A 20,921-nucleotide genomic window follows, 5' to 3' on the forward strand; every position below is an offset into this window, starting at 1 on the left:
CACAGTTTAAAAAAAAAATTATTGCTGACAGGACAGAACTTTCTTCGTGGAAGTTAAAAATTAAAATATCTTTTAACATACTTGGTAATTCAAATTTTGAAGCAAGCATTTTAAAACACTGTATTAACCTCTGACAAAACCAAAGTAAACTGTTTACTTCATGTAGTAATGTAACATCTTGTTTGAGAAGTTGGCAAAGTAAGCTAAAAAGGACAGTGTTTTAAAAAGGTTATAATTCTTCCATACATCTAAAATTATTTCACAATAGTTTTTAAATAAATGATGGTTTTAAACCTATATAATATGCACAAGTTACAATTAAATTCCTGGATACCAATCAAAATGTATTATTGATTGATTGGCTGCGTTGGGTCTTGGTTGCAGTGCGCGGGCTTTCTCTAGTTGCGGCAGGCGGGGGCTACTCGTTGCGTTGCGCGGGCTTCTCATCACGGTGGCTTCTCTTGTCGCGAAGCACGGGCTGTAGGCACGTGGGCTTAGTTCCCCCACAGCATGTGGGATCTTCCCGGACCAGGGATTGAACCTGTGTCCCGTGCATTGGCAGGTGGCGTCTAAACCACTGCGCCACCAGGGAACTCCCCAAAATGTGTTTTTAAAAACTTCTTTCGTACTAGTAGAAATACTAGCCTGAGTTCGAGAGGCGAGGATACAGTTTCTGCTTATTCCTGATAAAAGGCTAGTGATTTTACAGAATATAAGACCTGCACCAAATGGTATCAAAGGTCTGAAAGGTTCCTGGTCTCTGAGAGTGGTAACAGATTAAACTGATTCGCTTCTTGCCTTGCTTCCTTAAACTCATCTTCAGCCGTGCCCCTCGTCATGTGATTTATTTTGATTTTTGAAATACATCTGACTATTCCTTGCTGTTGCTTCTGTTGCTAAAGCTCCCTTTCCTCAGATCTGCATTAATTTCATGTTTACAGTTGTATATTTTATTTACCAAATAGATGTCTCAGTTTTATATCTATTGACTGAAACATGCATTGAAACTCAAAATATTGTTACAGCAAAAGCACAGTGGAAAAAAAATATTACAGGAATTTGGAGAAAGCTAAAGAGTTCTGGGTCAGTTTTATAAACTGATGTTTCTAAAATCGTGTATCTAATTTCTTCTCTTTAGTCTTAAAAAGATAAACAGAAGGGACATATACATTATTATAGAAATAGTTGAATGATATATATATATATTTTTGCGGTACGCGGGCCTCTCACTGTTGTGGCCTCTCCCGTTGCGGAGCACAGGCTCCGGACGCGCAGGCTCAGCGGCCATGGCTCACGGGCCCAGCCGCTCTGCGGCATGTGGGATCTTCCCGGACCGGGGCACGAACCCATGTCCCCTGCATCGGCAGGCGGACTCTCAACCACTGCGCCACCAGGGAAGCCCTGAATGATATATTTTTAAGGCTTAAAACTACGACTAAAGAAGAATCCATACAGTGTCTGAGGAGCATTTAATTTCCATAAGGACTTGAAAGTATTAACTAATTGTTTACTATAATTTCTAGGTCAAAAATCTTGACAAAGAACGATAAAAAAATCTTAAGATAGGTATAAAATCAGCTTATTTTTTCAAGAGTTGACTGAATTTGTAGAGAGAATGATGCTTATAAATACTTACAAGTAATAAATATCTTGGGGCTTTACATTAATTTGTAATTTGTTACTATATTTCCTAACACAATAAATTTTAAGTGTTCTTTACATCAGGTCCTTATGGCTGATCCTGTGCCAGACTTCATTAAAGAAACCATGCGGAACAACCCAGAATTTAGAATGAGTTGGCTTTTTCTTTAAGTTCACTTGTTTGCACATCTAAAGTGCAAAAAAAGAAAAAATTGGTGGTAGAAAATTGCTGTCAGTGAGACTGCAAGCTCAGTTTTCCATTGCTCACATTTTCTATTCTCCTTTGACTCTTGGGAAATTAAGTTCTTTGTTTGCTTTTACTAGACAAAGTGCACGCCCTTTAGTCGTGTGATGTTTCCTCCTCTCCGTCTGTTTTCTATTCTTTCATAGTCCTGCTTATCTTTTGTGCTTTATGCTAAAGGGAAGGGATTTAAAAATGAAAGTAAGAGAAAAAATCGTTGACTATGTTTATGATCCATAGAGCACTGTGTCAAACTAGGCTTTTTACCCCCTTACTGGATACAGCATATAATGTCACAGTTGGTTAACTTGCTAGAGTTAGTTTATAGAAATAATGTACATTTTAATTTAAGAGTTCAAAAATGTGTTAAGTCATCTGAGAATTTTTAATCACTATTACTAATAATAAAACAACATGGTTATGGTGGAGAGGGGCGGGATGCTGTTTTCAGAGTTAGTAGATTTGTGTTGTGGGTAGAGCAGTGAGGCTGACTGCCAATAGTATTATCATGTTTGTAACATTTTCTAAAGGGCTGATGTTCAGTAACTTATCAAAGAACAGAAAATGTTATACACAAGCTTCCCCAGAGGCTGTATGGGTAGTGGAAAGAGGGCAGCCTAGAACTCAGACCCAGTTCCCCAGTTGTGCTTACTTTTAGCTTCATCTCCTTGAGCAAATGACTTCACCCACCCAGATGTCAGGTTCTTCAAATAAAAGATGTAGAGGTTATACCTACTTTTTTTTTCCCTGGTAATATTAGGATTATTATGGGGTCAAATTAAATAATAAAAAAATACTTTGGAGACATAAAACACTGTTAAAGAGTAAAATATTATTAAGACAGAATACCTTAACATAGAGTACAATGTGAAGTGTTACTTGCTAATGATTGAGCCAGGTGCATTTTAAAAATTATTTCAAATCTGTTCCAGCTCTACTAAACATACTGTTACAAAGCAGGTTCTGTTATAGTATAGGCAGTTCTGATATATGACTGCCTGATGGAAATTTGAAAAACTTTTATCTGACTTATGGAATTGATAAGTTAAGGAAATAGTTGAAGAACCTACAAGTATTTCTAGAATGCTTGCTATGCTTGGCCTTTTGGGGAGAAACAAATGTTAGGCAGGTTGTTGGAAAGAATAAGTCAGAATCAAGTTACAATTCAGTGATTTATTCTTTCTTTTTCTAACTATTTATTTATTTGTTTGGCTGCGCCAGGGCTTAGTTGCAGCATGTGGGATCTTTAGTTGCAACATGCAGCCTTTTTTAGTTGCGGTATGTAGGATTTAGTTCCCTGACCAGGGATCAAACCCAGGCCCCCTGCATTGGGAGCACAGAGTCTTAACCACTGGACCACCAGGGAAGTCCCTGATTTATTCTTTTAACAAAAATTAAATGAATACCCATGCATCTAAAGCAATTTGTATTAAGCAGAAGAAGATCCTTGTAGTATAGGCTCTGTTCCCTGTTGCTGTCTCTTCTGGCCTCATCTTTCCCCTTATTACTCTTCCACATTGTACTTCAGCACCAAACTACTTACGGTTTCAAAATCCCACTTTGTTCTGTCTTGTCTGTGGGCTTTTGTACATCCTGCTAGCTCTGCCTCTAAAAGACAGTCTCTGCTCCCTGATTTACATACTTAAAGTCTAATTGGCTTTTTTGTCTCCCCCAACCCCAGGTCTGTGTTTGGGAAGATTAGCAGGTGGTAGGGAAAGCAGGTTGGGAAGGTAAATTGGGGAAGTTAACGTGGAATACCAGGTTAAGGAGTTGGGTTCTTCTTCTGTAGGTACTAGGAAGCCATTGAAAGATTTAATCCTGGATGGTGTTCTAGACAAGGTCTCCTTTATAAAAATTATTAAGCAGTTCACAAGTTAGAACCTCCTTGGATTGGATTAGAGGTTGAGAATCACTATAAATTATCCAATTATGTAGCATAGTTGCAGAAACAGAGATGATTAGGATCTGAAGAAAAACAGAGCAGTCATTCGTTCATTTTAAAAATATTATTGATGCTTATTATGTTCCAGGCTCTGTTCTAGGTTCTGGGAATACTACAGAGAATGCCTTATAGATCAATAAGAAAAAGAGACAACCCTATAAGAAACTGAGTAAGTGTTTTGAATAGACATTTCACAAAAGAGAATGGCCAATAAACATATGAAAAGGTGCTCACTTCATCAATAATTATGAACACAAAATTTAAAGCACAGTGAGAGACCACTACATACCCACCAGAACAGATAAATTTTAAAAGATTGAAAATGCCAAGTATTGATGAACATGTGAAGCAATGGCAACTCTCATAATCTGCTGATGGGATTATATACTGGTGCAGCCACCCTGGAAAACTGTTCTGCACTGTGTACTCTGTGACCCAGCAATCTCCTGCAAGGTATATTTCCAGTAGGATGGTTGCTGGCAGTTAAGTATGTTTCTTAATCTGGGTGGTGAGTACATTGGTGTTTGGTTTGTGCTAATTCGTCTAGCTGTACATTTGTTATATTTACTTTTCTGCATATATGTTATACTTCAATAAAATTTAAAAACAAAATTTGCCATTAGATTCTGGAGAGGAGAGCCATCATTATCCTCAAAGTCATTACCATTATAGCAAACATTAGTGGTTATTATATGCTAGGCACTGTTATAGGCGCATTACATGTATTAACTCATTTAATCCTCACAATAACTCTTGAGTCTTAACTTTTATTATTCCCATTTTACAGATGAGGAAACAGGCACAGAAAGGTTGAGTAACTTGCCAAAGCTCACGAAGCTGCTGAGCGGTGGACTCAGACTTTTTTTATGTTTTTATTTTTTGCGGTGTGCGGGCCTCTCACTGTTGTGGCCTCTCCCGTTGCGGAGCCTGTGCTCCGGATGCGCAGGCCCAGCGGCCATGGCTCACGGGCGCAGCCATTCCGCGGCATGTGGGATCTTCCCGGACCGGGGCATGAACCCGTGTCCCCTGCATCGGCAGGCAGACTCTCAACCACTGCGCCACCAGGGAAGCCCTGGACTCAGACTTTGAACCCAGACATTCTGTTTCTAAAATCTGTTCTTAAGCACTGTGCTGTACATCCAATAAGCAAATAACAGAACAGTCTTTGCTGTCAACGCTTATGTTTTATATAGTGATAAGTGCTATCAAGAAAAATAAAGCAGGTTAAAGGGGAATAGGCAGTACTCTAGGGAATGTTGTACTGCTGCTTTATATAGGATGGTCAGAGAAGTTCTTATTGAGAAGGTGGTAATAGTGCAAAGACCCGAAGAAGCTGAGGGTATGAGCCATGCCAGTATGTAGCAGAAGAGCTTTCCAGGCAGAGAAAAGAAGGGGCAGTGGCCTGAGATGGGAGTTACTTGGCCTGTCTGAAGGACAGCAAGAAGGCCATGGGGCAAATAAGGACACAGTAGTAGGAGATGAGGTAAGAGAAGTAATGGGGGCTCCGTAGTAGGATCTCGAAGGCGATTGTAAGAACTTTGGCTTTTACTCTGAGTGCAGTGAAAGTCTTGGACGGATTGTGGCACAGAGTGATGTGAAATGACTTGTGATTTATTTATTTATTTAATAAATTTATTTATTTATTTATGGCTGCGTTGGGTCTTTGTGGCTGCGCATGGGCTTTTCTCTAGTTGTGGCGAGCGGGTGCTACTCTTTGTTGCGGTGCGTGGACTTCTCATTGCAGTGGCTTCTCTTGTTGCAGAGCACAGGCTCTAGGCGCACGGGCTTCAGTAGTTGTGGCATGTGGCCTCAGTAGTTGTGGCACTCGGGCTGTAGAGCACAGGCTTAGTAGTTGTGGCACAAGGGCTTAGTTGCTCCGTGGCATGTGGGTTCTTTCCAGACCAGGAATCGAACCCATGTCCCCTGCTTTGGCAGGCGGATTCTTAACCACTGCGCCACCAGGGAAGTCCCTGATTCATGTTTTAAAAGGATAGCTCTGTTACTTTGAGAAAAGCCCGTGAGGGGGTGCAAAAGCAGGAACAGGGAGACCATCTAGGCTGTTGGGAGTAATTCCATGTTGTTGAATTAGTGAGAGATGGTGTGACTTGGACCAGATTAGCAGTGGAGGTGGAGAAAAGTTTTCAGATTCTGGATATATTTGTAAAATAAAGCCTAGGAATTTGCTGTAGAGTTGGATATAGGATGTGAAATAAAGAGATTAAAGGATACTTCAGAGTTTTTGTCCTGAACAACTGGAGGAACAGCATTAACATTTACTGATATGGGGAAGATTGCGGGAGCTGGTTTGGGGAAAAAGATTAGGAGTCTTGGAAATGTTAAATTTGAGGTGCTTTTAGACATGCAAGTTGGGGATATTGAGTAGATATTTAGAAAACTAATCTGGAGTTCAAGTGAGGAGACTTTGGTAACCGTTGATGTATACTGTTGTACAGGTATTTAAAGATATGAGACTGGGTGTACCAGCAAAGGAGTGAGTGTAGATGGAGAAGGCCTGTGTTTAGATGTCAGGAGGTGAGGAGGGTGTGTCCTAGAAACTAGGTGGAAAAGGGAGGGATCCCTTGTATGGACTGTGGCTGACTGGTTAGGTGAGATGAGGACTGGATTGATTTAGCAATGTGCAGTTAATTGGGGACCTTAGTGAGCAGTTTTAATGTAGTGGAAGCAGCAAGCATGGGCAGAAATCAAGAAAATTCCGATTATATTTTAAGTGAGTATGAGAAACATAGGAAAGTTAGAAAAAATTTTTGCCAAAATAAGTGGGATGTGTAGAGAGAAGAGGGAAAGTTGAAATGGACAGGATTATGAAGGCCTGAGGTTTGAAAAGAGAATGCCTGACCATCTTAAATATCTGGTAGCATTTCTTCTTGTTGTCACTACCTTATCAATGCTTTATTTCCTATAGCATTTTGAAACAAAAGGTTTTCGAGTACTATAATTTACGTTCTTTTGGGGGATGACAAGACAGCCATATGAGAAATAGAAAGGGGCCATTTTACTTCTCTGCTTTTGAGAATTTGCCCCATCAGCAAAGCTCTGTTGATGTTTTTAGTTCCACTCTACCTTCTCTTGCCCTTTATCCAGGGAAGATGAGAAAGTACAATAGTTTAGGCGTGATGAGGGATCAAAGTAAAACTTTGCATTTGTTAACCTGCCTGACTCTACCCTCTGGTAATGGCTGGTGACTTAGTGGGGCTAGATCAGCATTACACATTAATCTTCCATATCTCTGACTTCCTTTCCACTAAAGAAAAAAAATCTAACACAGAAATTTGTTTCAGTTGGAAAAGTTTTTACTTTTAGTACATTTCACTAATAGGTACTAAATTTTTTTAATAGGTACTAAAGCAAGAGCTTATGCTGAACAGACTAATCATCATGGTAACTTCTAGGCCCACAATCTCGTAAGGAGACCATGGGGTGAGCACCTGACGGACAGATCTGGTCAGCAGGTTAGGGCAATGAGATAGCAACTTACATTCTTTTGCTTTTACTCTTCTTCATGCTAGTGCAAGCTCAGAAATAAGTGAATTAGGCAGTGGCTGGGGGAGTTTGAGGAAACCTGGAATAGACCATAAATGAATCAAAATTATGAGTAAATAGGGGTTAGAAGTAGGGAACTGTTATCCCAGTAGAGAGTGAAATAGTTGGTTGAAGCATCGGGGTATGGAAATAGAGATGCTGAATCCATGTTATAGAAGGGAAGCAATAAGCTCCTAACAATAAAGCAATGATTACCGAGTATCAAGACCTGCATTCAAACTTGAACATCATCAGCCTTTTGGGATTAATCTATATGATTAGATTGTTCTGTAGTTTATGGTTTTTATGAGACTCTTGCCTCTTCCCTATTACCATTTTTATGTTTAGAATAAAAACTTTCTGGAGTCCAAAAGAGCCTAACTCATTAAGCTGAGTATAAATTTTAGACTTAGCAAGTGGGTACATAAATGCTACCTTAAAAATTATTTCTTGAAATTAAAAATACTACAGAGCACTTCAATTATAGTAAAACACTTAAAATGTTAATTTGTTTGAAAGTGATGATGATGATGATTTTTTTGGCCATGTGGAGTGACATGTGGGATCTTAGTTTCCCTACCAGGGATCGAACCCACACCCCCTGCAGTGGAAGCGCAGAGTCTCAACCACTGGACCGCCAGGGAAGTCCCTGAAAGTGGTTATTGTTAAGGAATAAGTCCATTATCTGTTATATAAACTGACTTAATTTTATTTAGAAATAAACTCTCTGCACGTTAATGATATTAAAACCAAGGAATGAAATGTTTTTTTAGGGATTAAATTTAAGAACTTTTTTTTTTTTTTTTTGGCCGTGCCTTGCAGCATGTGGGACCCTAGTTTCCCAACCAGGGATCGAACCCATGCTCCCTGCATTGGAGTCTTAACCACTGGACTGCCAGGGAAGTCCCCTTTAAGAACATTTAAAGTGGCCATGATGGATTTACTGTGATGGATTTACCACTCCCCCCAAAACCAAAAACCGAAAATCTGGACAAAGTATATGAAACAATTGTTTTCAGACATTGAACAACAGCAATACAGGACTGTGATCCCTGAAAGACAGGAAACAAATGAGGTAAGCTGGGCAGTCACCTAATCACCCCAGCTTTCTCTAGAGGCATGGTCTGAATTGCAGAGCAGGGATAGGGATCTTGGGCAAAGGAGGGTGGTTCTTTTTTTTTTCTTTTCTTTTTTAAAAAATTAACTTTATTTATTTATTTTTGGCTGCATTGGGTCTTCATTGCTGTGCGTGGGCTTTCTCTAGTTGTGGCGAGCGGGGCGGGGGCTGCTCTTTGTTGCGGTGTGCAGGCTTCTCATTGCAGTGGCTTGTCTTGTTTCGGAGCACGGGCTCTAGGCGTGTGGGCTTCAGTAGTTGTGGCACGTGGGCCCAGTAGTTGTGGCTCACAGGCTCTAGAGCGCAGGCTCAGTAGTTGTGGCGCACAGGCTTAGTTGCTCCACAGCACGTGGGATCTTCCCGGACCAGGGCTTGAACCCGTGTCCCCTGCATTGGCAGGCGGTTACTTAACTACTGCGCCACAGGGAAGCCTGAGAGTGGTCGTAATAAGTCGAGGAGATCAGAATTCATGGAGGCCAAGGCAGCTGGAAATTGCAGGGGAGAATTCCAGCAGAAAGACCACTATTTAGAAAAATAACGCTAACAGTCTGCAAAGGAGTCTCTCTGATTTTTTTGCTGAATTCTGGAAGGTACCTGCAGAGTGTGAAACTGTAAAGCCAGGCAAAGAGCAGTTTGTTGTGAGCTGGTGGCCCTTTGAGATCACGGAGGGTTGGGAGGCATTTGAGGTTTTACCAACTGGAGGGGAAAAAGTCCTTGTTGATTACTCTGAACTTCTAATAGAAACCTTGAAAGGGCTGTGGTGCTAGACTAGATTAACAAAGGAATATTATGAACAACTTTATGCTAATATAAATTTAATAACTTGGGTGAATTGGACAAATCTTGAAAAAGTTACCAAAGTAACACAAGAAAAATCAAATATGAGTAGCCCTGTATGTTAAATTTGTAATTGAAAACTCAAGGCCCAGATGGCTTCACTGGTGAATTCTTTTGAACATTTTAGAAGTAATACTAATTTTAACTCTTTAAAATAATAGAGGAGGAAGGGAACATTTCCCAACTTATTTCATGAGGCCAAAATTATCCTGATACCAAACACAGACAAATTACAAGAGAACAAAAGAGCAATATCTCTTTGATTATAGACATAAAAATATTGAACAAAATATTAGCCTTTAGGAATATATTAAAAGGGTAATATATCATAACCAAATGGGTTTTATTCCAAGAATGCAGAGGTGCCAAGGTGGGGTTAACACTCAAAAATCAATTAGTTTAATCCACCATATCAGTTGAGTAAAGGAGAAAACCCATGTGATCATCTGAGTAGATATATAAAAATATCTGACAAAATTTAACACCCATTCATGACAAAAACTCTAGGCAAACACAGAATTAGAAGAGAATGTCCCTTAGCCTAATGAAGGTCAGCTACAGTCTTACAGCTAATATACTTAATGGTGATAGACTAAATGCTTTTCCCTTAAGATCAGGAACGAGGCAAAGATGTTCTCTCTCCTCACTTCTATTCAGCATTGTACTAGAGGTGCTAAGGGAGAGTAAAAGTGTTTATTTGTACACATGACCTTTAATATAGAAAATCCTATGGAACTAAAAAAAAGCTATTAGAATTAAGATGTGAACTTATTATTATTAGGGTCACAGGATATGAGGTCAATATATAAGTATCAAGTATATATATTATTAATATATTAATATATGTTTATATAAGTGATGAACAATTAGAAATAGAAATAAAATAATACCATTTATAGTAATAACCAAAAACCATGAAATGCTTAGAGATAAGTTTAACAAAAATTGAACAAGACCTATCTATCTATACACTGAAAATTGCAGAACATTGCTGAGAGAAATTTTTAAAGTTCTAAATAAATGGAGTACTGTATTCTTGGATCAGGAGATCAATATTTTCAAGATGCCGGTTTGCCCCAAATTGATCTGTAGGTTCAGTAGCATCTCAGTCGACATTCCAGCAGGCATTTTTCTAGAGATTGACAAGCTGACTCTACAGTTTGTATGGAAATGAAAGACCCTAGTGCACAGGCAAACTGCAACTTCCAGGCCAAATCTGACCCGCTGCTTGTTTTTGGAAATAGTTTTATTACAACATTGCCACACTTAGCACTTATGTATTGTCTATGCACTAACATGCTTTTGCACTAACATGGTGGAGTCAGGTAGTTGTGACAGAGACCATTTGGTTTGCAAAGTTTAAAATGTCTATTCTTTGACCCCTTCCAGAAAAAGTTTGTTGACCCCCTTCCATAGAGTATCCAAAATAATTTTGGAGAAGATAAAAAAAACCCTGGAGGACTTATTTTATCCAATTTCAAGACTTACTGTAAAGCTATAGTGATGAAGACAGTGTGATAATTGACACTAGCATAGACATATAATATAAAACAATGGAACTAATAGTATAGAAACAGACCCTTGCATTTATGATTAATTGATTTTTTTTTTTTTGTGGTATGCGGGCCTCTCACTGCTGCGGCCTCTCCCACTGCGGAGCACAGGCTCCGGATGTGCAGGCCCAGTGGCCATGGCCCACGGGCCCAGCTGCTCCGCGGCATGCGGGATCCTCCTGGACCGGGGCACGAACCTGTGTCCCCGGCATCGGCAGGCGGACTCTCAACCACTGCGCCACCAGGGAAGCCGTATGATTAATTGATTTTTGACAAAGGTATCAAGATAATTCAATGGGAAATGGATAGTCTTTTCAGCAAATGGCAGTTGAAGAACTGTATATCCAATTTAAAAATATGGGATCGCAGACTTCACAACATATATAAAAATCCACTTAAAATGGCTCAGTAGGCCTGATATAAAGAGCTAAAACTTCTGGTGAAAACAGGAGAAATTCTTCTGGTGAAGAATTCTCAATTAGGACACAGCACAAACCATAAAATTAAAATTTCTTAATTGAGCATCAAAATTAAAAATCATGTTCAAGGATACTGCTATAAAAATGCAAAGGCAACCTATAGGCTGGGAAAAAATATTTGACAAAGAACTTGATTCTGGAATATTAAATAATATAATAAATAGTATTATATTAGTAAATATTCTTGTTTCCAGAATATATTAGAAAGAAGACAACCCAATTAAAAAATTGAGTTGAACAGATATTTCACCAAAGTAGATATGAGTAGCAAATAAGCACATGAAAAGATGCTTAATATCAGGTGCTTAGTCATTAGGAAAATATAAATTAAAACCTTAACAATAGCACTACACACCTAAAAAAATCAACTGACCAATAACAAGTGTTGATGAGGATGTAGAGCAACTGGAATTCTCATTTTGATCGGGAGAATGCAGAATGTTAAAGCTGCTTTGGAAAAGTGGTTGCAGTTTTTTATAAAGTTATACTTCCAATACAGCCCAGCAGTTTCCCTCCTAAGTATTTACTCAAATGAAATGAAAACTTGAGTTCACAGAAAAACCTATGTGTATGTGGTCATAGTGGCTCTATTTGTGATTTTCAAAAACTGGAAACAACCCAGATCAACTGGGGAATGAATAAACAAACTGTGGTATATGCATACCACTCAGCGATAAAAAGGAACGAACTAAAAAAAGGGGGGTGGGGGAGGGGAATGAACTGATACCTGCAAAAACATGGATGGATCTCAGATGGATTATGCTAACTGAAAAAAGCCAGAATCAAAAAGCTACATGCTGTATGGTATCTGGAAAAAAAAAGGTGAAACTGTAAGAACAGAAAACAGATTAATGGTTGCCTGGGGTTGGAGGGGGAGGTTGACTACAAAAAGTGCATGGAGGTGTCAGGGGATGGGGGTGGGGATGGAACTGTTCTTTATCTTCATTGAGGTGGCAGTTGCACGACTGTATGCATGTGTCAAAACTTGCAGACCTGTATACTAATATGAGTGGATTTTACACATTTATGCCTTAATTTTTAAAGATAGGGTTTTAAAAGTGAGAAACTGACCTATTGATGTAGTAAGGTATGAAGGAATCATCATTGCATCTTAGTAACCATGCAGTCTTAGATTGCCATTGGATCTAATCTGTGTGTAGAAATAATACTGGATTTTAGAGGGCAGGTTTGAGATTGAAATGCTCTTGATAACATTGGCAAATTAAATGGTGGTAAAGGTGTTTGGCAGTTACTGACCAAAGTCCTGACCATTGTTTATATCAGTGAACTAAAATCAGTGGTTAATCAACAGTTCTAATGATTTTGGTAATGCTCATGTTGTAAATGTGTGCAACATCAATTCAGCCATATGCATTTTATATTGTCAGCTACCTTTGGTATCAGTAGATTTCAATTGTCAAAGCTCTTTAGATAGAATAAAAAGTCAAAGAGCTGTGTAGACTATTTGGATCATATCCAAACCCAAGTAAACATGTGATGGGTTTCTGAGAGGGGAAAGAAAGACTTAGAAGTGTTGTTGAGAATGTGGAGAATGGATTCACATTCACTGCTGGTGGGGATGCAAAATGGTACAGTCACTATGGAAACCAGTTTAGCAGCTTATTACAGTAACTTAACTTTATATGACCAAGCAGTTCTATTCCTTAGGTATTTATGGGGAGAGGGGGGAGAGGCACATATCTACCCACCCGAAGACTTGTATGGGGATGTTTGTAGCTGTTTTATTTATAATAGCCCCAAACTGGAACAACCCAAATACCCATCAACAAGTGAATGGCTAAATAATTATGGTATATGATGGGGTTCTACTTAGCAATACAAATTAATGAACTACCTATATATGCAGCAATATGGAAGTATCTCAGGTACACAATGCCTAATTTAAAAAAATGGCAGACACGAAAAAGACTATAGTGTTATTCTATTTATATGAAACTCTAGAAAAGATAAATGTATAGTTAGAGAAAACAAATCAGTGATTGCTTAGGGCTGGGGTTGGGGATTTTCCCTATTGGGAAAAGGGTACAACAGAATCTTCTGGGGGTGATTGGAATCTTCTATATTGTAATTATAGTATTGGTTGCACAGTTATAGACATTTGCCGAAACTCATTGAACTGTACACTTTAAATGGGTGCATTTTATTGTATGTAAATTACACCTCAAAGTTGTGTTTTTTTTTTTTTTTTTTTTTGCGGTACGCGAGCCTCTCACTGTGTGGCCTCTCCCGTTGTGGAGCACAGGCTCCGGACGCGCAGGCCCAGCGGCCATGGCTCTCGGGCCCAGCCGCTCTGCGGCATGTGGGATCCTCCTGGACCAGGGCACGCACCCATGTCCCCTGCATCGGCAGGTGGACTCTCAACCACTGCGCCACCAGGGAAGCCCAAAGTTGATTTTTTTTTTCTTTTTTTGGCTGCGTTGGGTCTTCGTTGCTGCATGCAGGCTTTCTCTAGATACAACGCACGTGCTTCTCATTGCGGTGGCTTCTCTTGTTGCCGAGCATGGGCTCCAGGTGTGCGGGCTTCAGTAGTCGTGGCTCGTGGGCTCTAGAGCGCAGGCTCGGTAGTTGTGGCGCACGAGCTTAGTTGCCTCACGGCATGCAGGATCTTCCTGGGCCAGGGATCGAACCTGTGTCCTCTGCATTGGCAGGCGGATTCTTAACCACTGCGCCACCAGGGAAGTCCCGAAGCTACTTTTTTTAAAAAAGAACATTTTAGGAAAGAATATCTGATAGTGTCTAAGGGAAGAAGTTTCTGTAATCTAAATTTTAAATTCATATTTCTCAGAAAATCTTAAAGTAACAGTAATATTCAAATTGAGGTAAAGCCTGTTTTTCAGCAAATATTCATGCACCTTATACTCAAGCAAATATCTATATGAAATCATTTGCTTAAAAATTGAATTTTACTTTTATAGACTATAAATTTTACAGTCTTAAGGATAGCTCAGATTTATGTAAATACTTTGAGAGAAGATCTATTTTTGTTAAGCTATTGATTCTTGATATGTTGAAAGGGATTTAATATATTAACCATTGTCATGTGATTTGAGTAGTTTATTATTTAAGATCCTTTCAGCTGCAAGTAACTGAAAACCAAACAAGAAAATTGACTTTTACAGTAGATATTTATCTCACACAGTAAGATTTCTGGAGCTAAATTGTGTTCTCGGGTTATTATAGGGTTATATAGTTCAGTAACTGAGCAGCAGCATCAGGGACCCAAGTTCCTTTCATCTTTCTGCCCTCCCCTTTTCAGTATGTTTGTGTCCTCCTTTCACATGGGTGCTTTGTGGTCTCAGATTTAGGCATCAACAACAATAACATCTAGGGAGTGAAATGGAATATTTCTGTCTTGTATTCCTTTTTACAAGTGAGGAGAAACTTCGTAGAAGCCCATGCTCATGGCTTACACAGTTAATGGCAAAGGGATAGGACCAAGAGTGGCTTAAATCAGTCATTATTTATTACCTGGGGCTGGACAAATGAAGGAAGGTGAACAAAATCAGGGTTCTTTTATCAAAGCAGGATGGCTGTTGAGTAACCCAAGTGTCTGCCGAATTAGATTACGCCAAGACTGCGAAGGAAAGTATCTGTGAAGTAGACAAAGAAATCATATAAAACGTTTTGATACAAAGTGTATGTTTCCAGCTTATGAAGATGTTGTATTCCAGATTTCACCATATTTTCATGGCCTAGTCATTAATTTATTATTCAACTTAACTGTGCTCTCACTTTTACCTTCATGATGCTAAGAAATGCTCTTGTGAAAGTCATCAGCGAGCTCCTAATTACTAATCAGCTGGCCTTTTAAAATCAGTTTAAACGCCACTTGATTTCATGTTGGTCTTTACCATTATTAGTCATTTTCTTCTTGAAAGTCTATTTCTCTATTCCCACTGTATTATTCTGCTTGTTAAAAATGTATTAAATACTCCAAACTAACAAAAAGAATTATATCTATTACCTACGTTTAACACATTAACATTTTTCTCTATTTGCTTCATTTATCTTTTAAGAAAAAAAAAAAGTGCCACAGATACAGTTGAAACTCTTCCCCAACCCTTTCCACTACCTTGAAGTTAATGATTATGCTTTCCAATTGTGTTTTTGTATTTATGAAAGCACTCCCAACTCTTAATTGCTGCTTCCTAATTTCCTTGCCCGTCTGTTCCTTATCTGTAGGTGTCTTGCAACACTGTATTAATTTTTCACACCTCTCCAAGTCTGTGCCTTGGGTGAGTTTTATTATCTCCAAAAGGTGTGGTAACACTGAAAAAAATTTTAACTTTTCTCTGGTTTCTACCTCTTTCTGAGTTTTACACTTACTGTCATTCCCCACTAGACTTCTTAACATCATGCCCCACAGACCCCTAAAACTAACATCTGAAACTGAACTGGTTGGTCCAGAAAAACCTGTTTTTCTTTTCTCTACCTCATGGTGTTACTTTCCACTCAGTTCAAACTAGAAACTCTTGCGTCATCCAGCCCCTAGCATGCACATAGTAACTACTTTTAAAGTGTTTGGTAAATTGTAAGGACTGAGTAAATGACTCTTTTTTCATGTCTCCTCCACCCATACTCAGCCGATCACCTAGAGTTGATTATTTTACTTATTTTCATTTCCCCTCATCTTTGGCCCCAGTATTCCTGCTTTTGTCCTGCCTCCCATGGGTCATGGCAGTAGTTTTATAACTTGACTAACTGCCGCCATTCTTTCTTTCCACTCTATAATTTGTCCTTTTACCACAGTTATTCTAAAATTCTAATATTTTCTGCGATTCACCTTTTTTTTTTTTTTGCGGTACGCGGGCCTCTCACTCTTGTGGCCTCTCCTGTTGTGGAGCACAGGCTCAGCGGCCATGGCTCACGGGCCCAGCCGCTCCGTGGCATGTGGGATCTTCCCAGACCGGGGCACCAACCCGTGTCCCCTGCATCGGCAGGCGGACTCTCAGCCACTGTACCACCAGGGAAGCCCTATTCATCTTTTTAAGAATCTTAACTTTCCAGTGCTCCCTGGATAAATCTAAAAGTTATTGCTTAGCAAATAATCCTCTTTGTGTGTAAATTCTCCTCGAACACTAGCCATCTGTCCCACCATTCTCAAAAACACTCCCTTATACTCCTGCCATGGGGTTTTCTGTTCCCCAAATACACCATGCTGTTCCAAACATCTGAACCATTCTTCCCACTTCATTCTTCCTGGAATATCCTAGTTCTTCTTCCCTAAATCTCCAACTCTTCAAGGCCTAGCTCAGATGCCATTGTCTGCAAAATTTTCTTTCCCAAGCACTCAAGGCAGAGCTCATAACTTCTGTTGTATTCCCATGATGTTCTGTATGTACCTCTGCTCTAGTGTTTTTTTTTTTCACTCTGGCATTTTTCAAATTTTACAATACTGTGTTTTTTTCCTTCACTTATGTGTGACCTTTTTAAAGAAAAAGAACCATTCTTGCCATCCTTAGCTCCCTTTATAGTGTCTAATAAATATATGTTGTTAATAAATATGTATCTGTAAGTTAGTAGCTTGGAACTTGAAAGAGGCTTTTCCCATGTAAATATTTTAAATAATGTTATGTTTCTAAGACAGTCCATTAAAATCTGTATAACTCATTGCACCTGAAGTTTACTTAAAAATGTAAATCACATCCTACATTTATAATAATGTTTCTAGGGAATTCCCTGGCAGTCCAGTGGTTAGGACTCAGCACTCTCACTGCCAGGGGCCCAGGTTCAATCCCTGGTCGGGGAACTAAGATCCTACAAGCAACGCAGTGTGGCCAATATATATATATATTTTATATATATATATATATATATACGCACACACTTATATACACACATATATATATATATATATATATATATATAAATGTTTCTAAAGGAGATGGGCAGCCGTGATGGCTCCTGTGTATTGATACTGGGTGCTATTGGAACTGTCCTGGAGCTATTGAAAAGAATAAGTGGGTAGATGTGAGGAGCTGGACCAAAGACTCTATTTAAGAAAAAGAGACTGGTGGACAGTAGTAATGAAAAACTGGTAGAGTGAGGGGAAAAAAGATGATACGACTTTTGAAGGAAGAGGAGTTAAGTTAGGAGTGATGTCTTACGGGGCGAAAAGACCTTAGCAAAGATCCTGAGTGAAGAAAAAGGTGAAAATGAGGAATTAAGGAAGCTGGAAATAGAAATGAGGGTGGGTAAATAGTTATAGTAACCTTGGTTATGAATTGATGTATTTCAGTTGGTCTGTTATCAAATTTAAAATGTTAGCACCGTTACTGGCTTTCATAATTTTTTCTCTGTCATACAACTACTGTTCTTTCAAAGTCTATGTAATTGTTAAAATATTTTTTTAATATTTAGACTTTGGATATAGGTAATAGTGAAAGTCTTGTATAGATCTTAAAATATTTTTGCAATTTAACATATTTTATGGATATATATTGATTGTTGATTAAAATTCACCCTTCAGCCTTGAGTATTGAGCCAAAATTTGCCAATCTCATAAGCAAAAAGGATACCTTTAAAAATTTGCATTTATTGATTGATTGTCGTGCCGTGTGGCTTTTGGGATTTTACTTCTCCGACCAGGGATCAAACCCAGGCCCTCAGCAGTGAGAGTGTGGAGTCCTAACCACTGGACCCCCAAGGAATTCCTAAAAATTTGCATTTATTAGAAGACTGGGATGGTTGGACATATCTTCATATGCTAATTGGCCTTTCATATTTCCTTCGTGAATTGCCTGTTGATAGGCTTTCCTATTTTTCTAAGGGGCTTATATATATGTTTTTAACGTGTAAGAGTTGTCTGTATTAAGAACGTCAACCAGTTTTCATACGAGTACATGTATGTGTTGAGAGAGCAAGTAAGAGCATGAGCAAGTGCAAAGATATTCTCCCTACTTCTCATGACTTTAGTTTCACTTAAGAGTTTCTGTGTCCACACGTGCCCCCCCAACTTAATCATATATCTCTTAGTCTTTTCCTTTAAGGTTTCTACTTTTACGCTTTAAAGGGTTTTCCAACTCCTAGATTATGAAACAGCTTACCTTTAGTTTTTTCTAACACATTTAGAAGACTGCCTTTTATATATTTAGCTCATTATTCTCTCATAGTGTTTTCAGTAGATATTGTAAGTTTCCAGTCCCAGTCATGTTCCAATCCTGTGCTTTATTGTCACGTCTTCAGAGTATACCTGTTTTAAGATAGATGTGAAAACCTTCCAACTTTGAGTTTCTGAGACTGTTTCTCTTTTAATATTTATAGCTACATTTTAAATCAATATTATGTAGTTGAGTTTGTAAAAATGTTCAGTCTTTCAGAATTGATGAAGCAGTCATCTTATCACTCACCTACTTCCTTTTGAATGCTGTAAAAGAAGGGAAATACTGTAAAAAGTAAGTGAATTAGGGGAATTCCCTGGCAGTTCAGTGGTTAGAACTCTGCACTTCCACTGAAGGGGGTGCGGGTTCAGTCCCTGGTTGGGAAACTAAGATCCCGCATGCCACGCGTCACAGCCAGGAAAAAAAACAAAGTGAATTAATGAAATCACCATTAGTTCTTCTGCAGGAAGTGAATGGAATAATGCAGATTTTGTCATATCAGTAAACATACTATATGCAAGTCATGTTGGTAGGCTGTACAGTATATAAGAGGTGAGAAACTCTTGCTTTTTAAGAAGTGTGTTGCCAGTGACTTGAGGGTAGGCTGGGAATTAGCAGAAAACAAGATGCAAGTGAGAGTCTCGTACAAAAATCTCTCCAAAAGTACATTAGAAGTTTTAAGGAAGAAGGTATTTTACCAGTTATGGAGACAGCCTGAATGGTAAAGTAACATTTGTAATGACCCTCAGTGAATGGATAAATTTTAGCAGGTAGAGCTGTGAGGAGAGTATTAACCGACAGAGGCGCTTTTAGGAGGGAAAACACAAAAATGGGAAAGCACAGGGCATGTGTATTGGAGAAACAGGAATTTATTTTTTCTCCATGTGTGCATAAGGTAAGTGAGGAAATGATAAAGTGGGAAAGATAAATTGAAGTCCAATTTGGCAAGCATTGGGAGTGCGTCCATTGGTAGGGAAGGGAAAAGATATAGAGCTGCATTGTCCTGTGTAGTAGCTACTAGCCACATACAGCTGTTGAGCACTTAAAATGTGCTTGGTCCAAATTGAGATGTACTTTAAGTTTAAAATGCACACCAGATTTCTAAGATTTAGTACAAGAGAATATAAAACATCTCATTAAGTTTTTTCATATTGATGACATGTTGAAATAATTATATTTTAGATTTATTGAGTCAAATCAAATATATTATTAAAATTAATTTTACCTGTTTTTATTTTTTAAATGTATTTATTAGAAAATTTAGAATTATATGCATGGCTCAGGTTATATTTCTGTTACACAGTGCTGGTATAGGTAGAAGGAAAACAACCAGAATTTGCTAGTACCCACTGTGTAGAACCAGAGATTGTCTAGAAGTTGTAAGAAATTTAATCCTTATAGAAAACCTTATAAAGTAGGTGATATTATTGTTCTCCTTTTTCAAGTAACTGAAGTGCAGAGAAGTTAAGCAACATACCTGCAGTCACTGCACTAGGAAGTAAGAAGCTAGGATTCAAACTCTCACCTCTGGCATCAGAGCCCATGGTTTTCCCAATACACTGTGGCATGTTGGCATTGAACCATTAAAGGAGATTGAGCTGGAGAATGACATGATTGGAATGATACATTAGCAGAATTGTAATAAAGATAAATGATGTGGAGAGACTTTATTTGCAGCTGTCTAGGTTCTTTTTGGTTTGTTTTGTAATTGTTTACTTATTTGCAGGGGAAAAATGCCTCGTTTAAAGTCAACTATTGAATTGCACCTTTTGAAGTATGTTTTATGTTAACTGCTTCTCAAAATTTGTCTTATCACCTTTGTAGATTTGATAATGGGCTGCATTAAAAGTAAAGAGAACAAAAGTCCAGCCGTTAAATACAGACCAGAAAACACTCCAGAACCGGTCAGTACAAGTGTCAGCCATTATGGAGCAGAGCACACTGCAGTGGCACCAACATCCTCCACAAAGAGCACATCTGTTAATTTCAGCAACCTTTCCATGACACCATTTGGAGGATCCTCAGGGGTGACACCTTTTGGAGGAGCATCTTCCTCATTTTCAGTGGTGCCAAGTTCATATCCTGCTGGTTTAACAGGTGAGATTTAAATGGACAATCCTGTTGTTGGTTTGAGAATGTGACCTTGGGCAATACATAAAGTTTGCCTGCTATAACAGAAATAACTTACTGGGGGACTATTAAAATAAGTTTATGTAAAAATTAAAGTCTCCAACATAAATTCAAGTCTTATTGTGTACATCTGGGAAATTTGGTAGTAATCTGATGGTGATTTTATATATATATATATATGTACTGGGTTATATAATTAATTATTTCACTAATTCATTTTTCAAATAATTATTGAGTGCTGACTGGCAGGCACTGGAAATATAAAGATTAAAAACGTATACCCCAAAGAGAACCCTCCTGCACTGTTGGTGGGAATGTAAATT

The 20,921-nt window shown here is 38.6% G+C and overlaps 1 protein-coding gene across 5 annotated transcripts in view; it reads left to right on the forward strand.

The window, feature by feature from the left end:
• YES1 (YES proto-oncogene 1, Src family tyrosine kinase) overlaps positions 1-20,921 on the forward strand; it is a 99,860-nt gene that overhangs the window by 53,246 nt on the left and 25,693 nt on the right. For all 5 annotated transcript variants that reach the window (XM_060028755.1, XM_060028753.2, XM_060028750.1 and 2 more), the window contains exon 2: positions 20,293-20,565. In XM_060028755.1, coding sequence (XP_059884738.1) covers positions 20,301-20,565 — 265 coding nt within the window. In that variant the 5' untranslated portion in view covers positions 20,293-20,300. The remainder of the gene's footprint in view (positions 1-20,292; positions 20,566-20,921) is intronic.

The sequence above is a fragment of the Delphinus delphis genome, chromosome 13 (genome assembly GCF_949987515.2).
Source record: "Delphinus delphis chromosome 13, mDelDel1.2, whole genome shotgun sequence".
Lineage (NCBI taxonomy): Eukaryota > Metazoa > Chordata > Mammalia > Artiodactyla > Delphinidae > Delphinus > Delphinus delphis.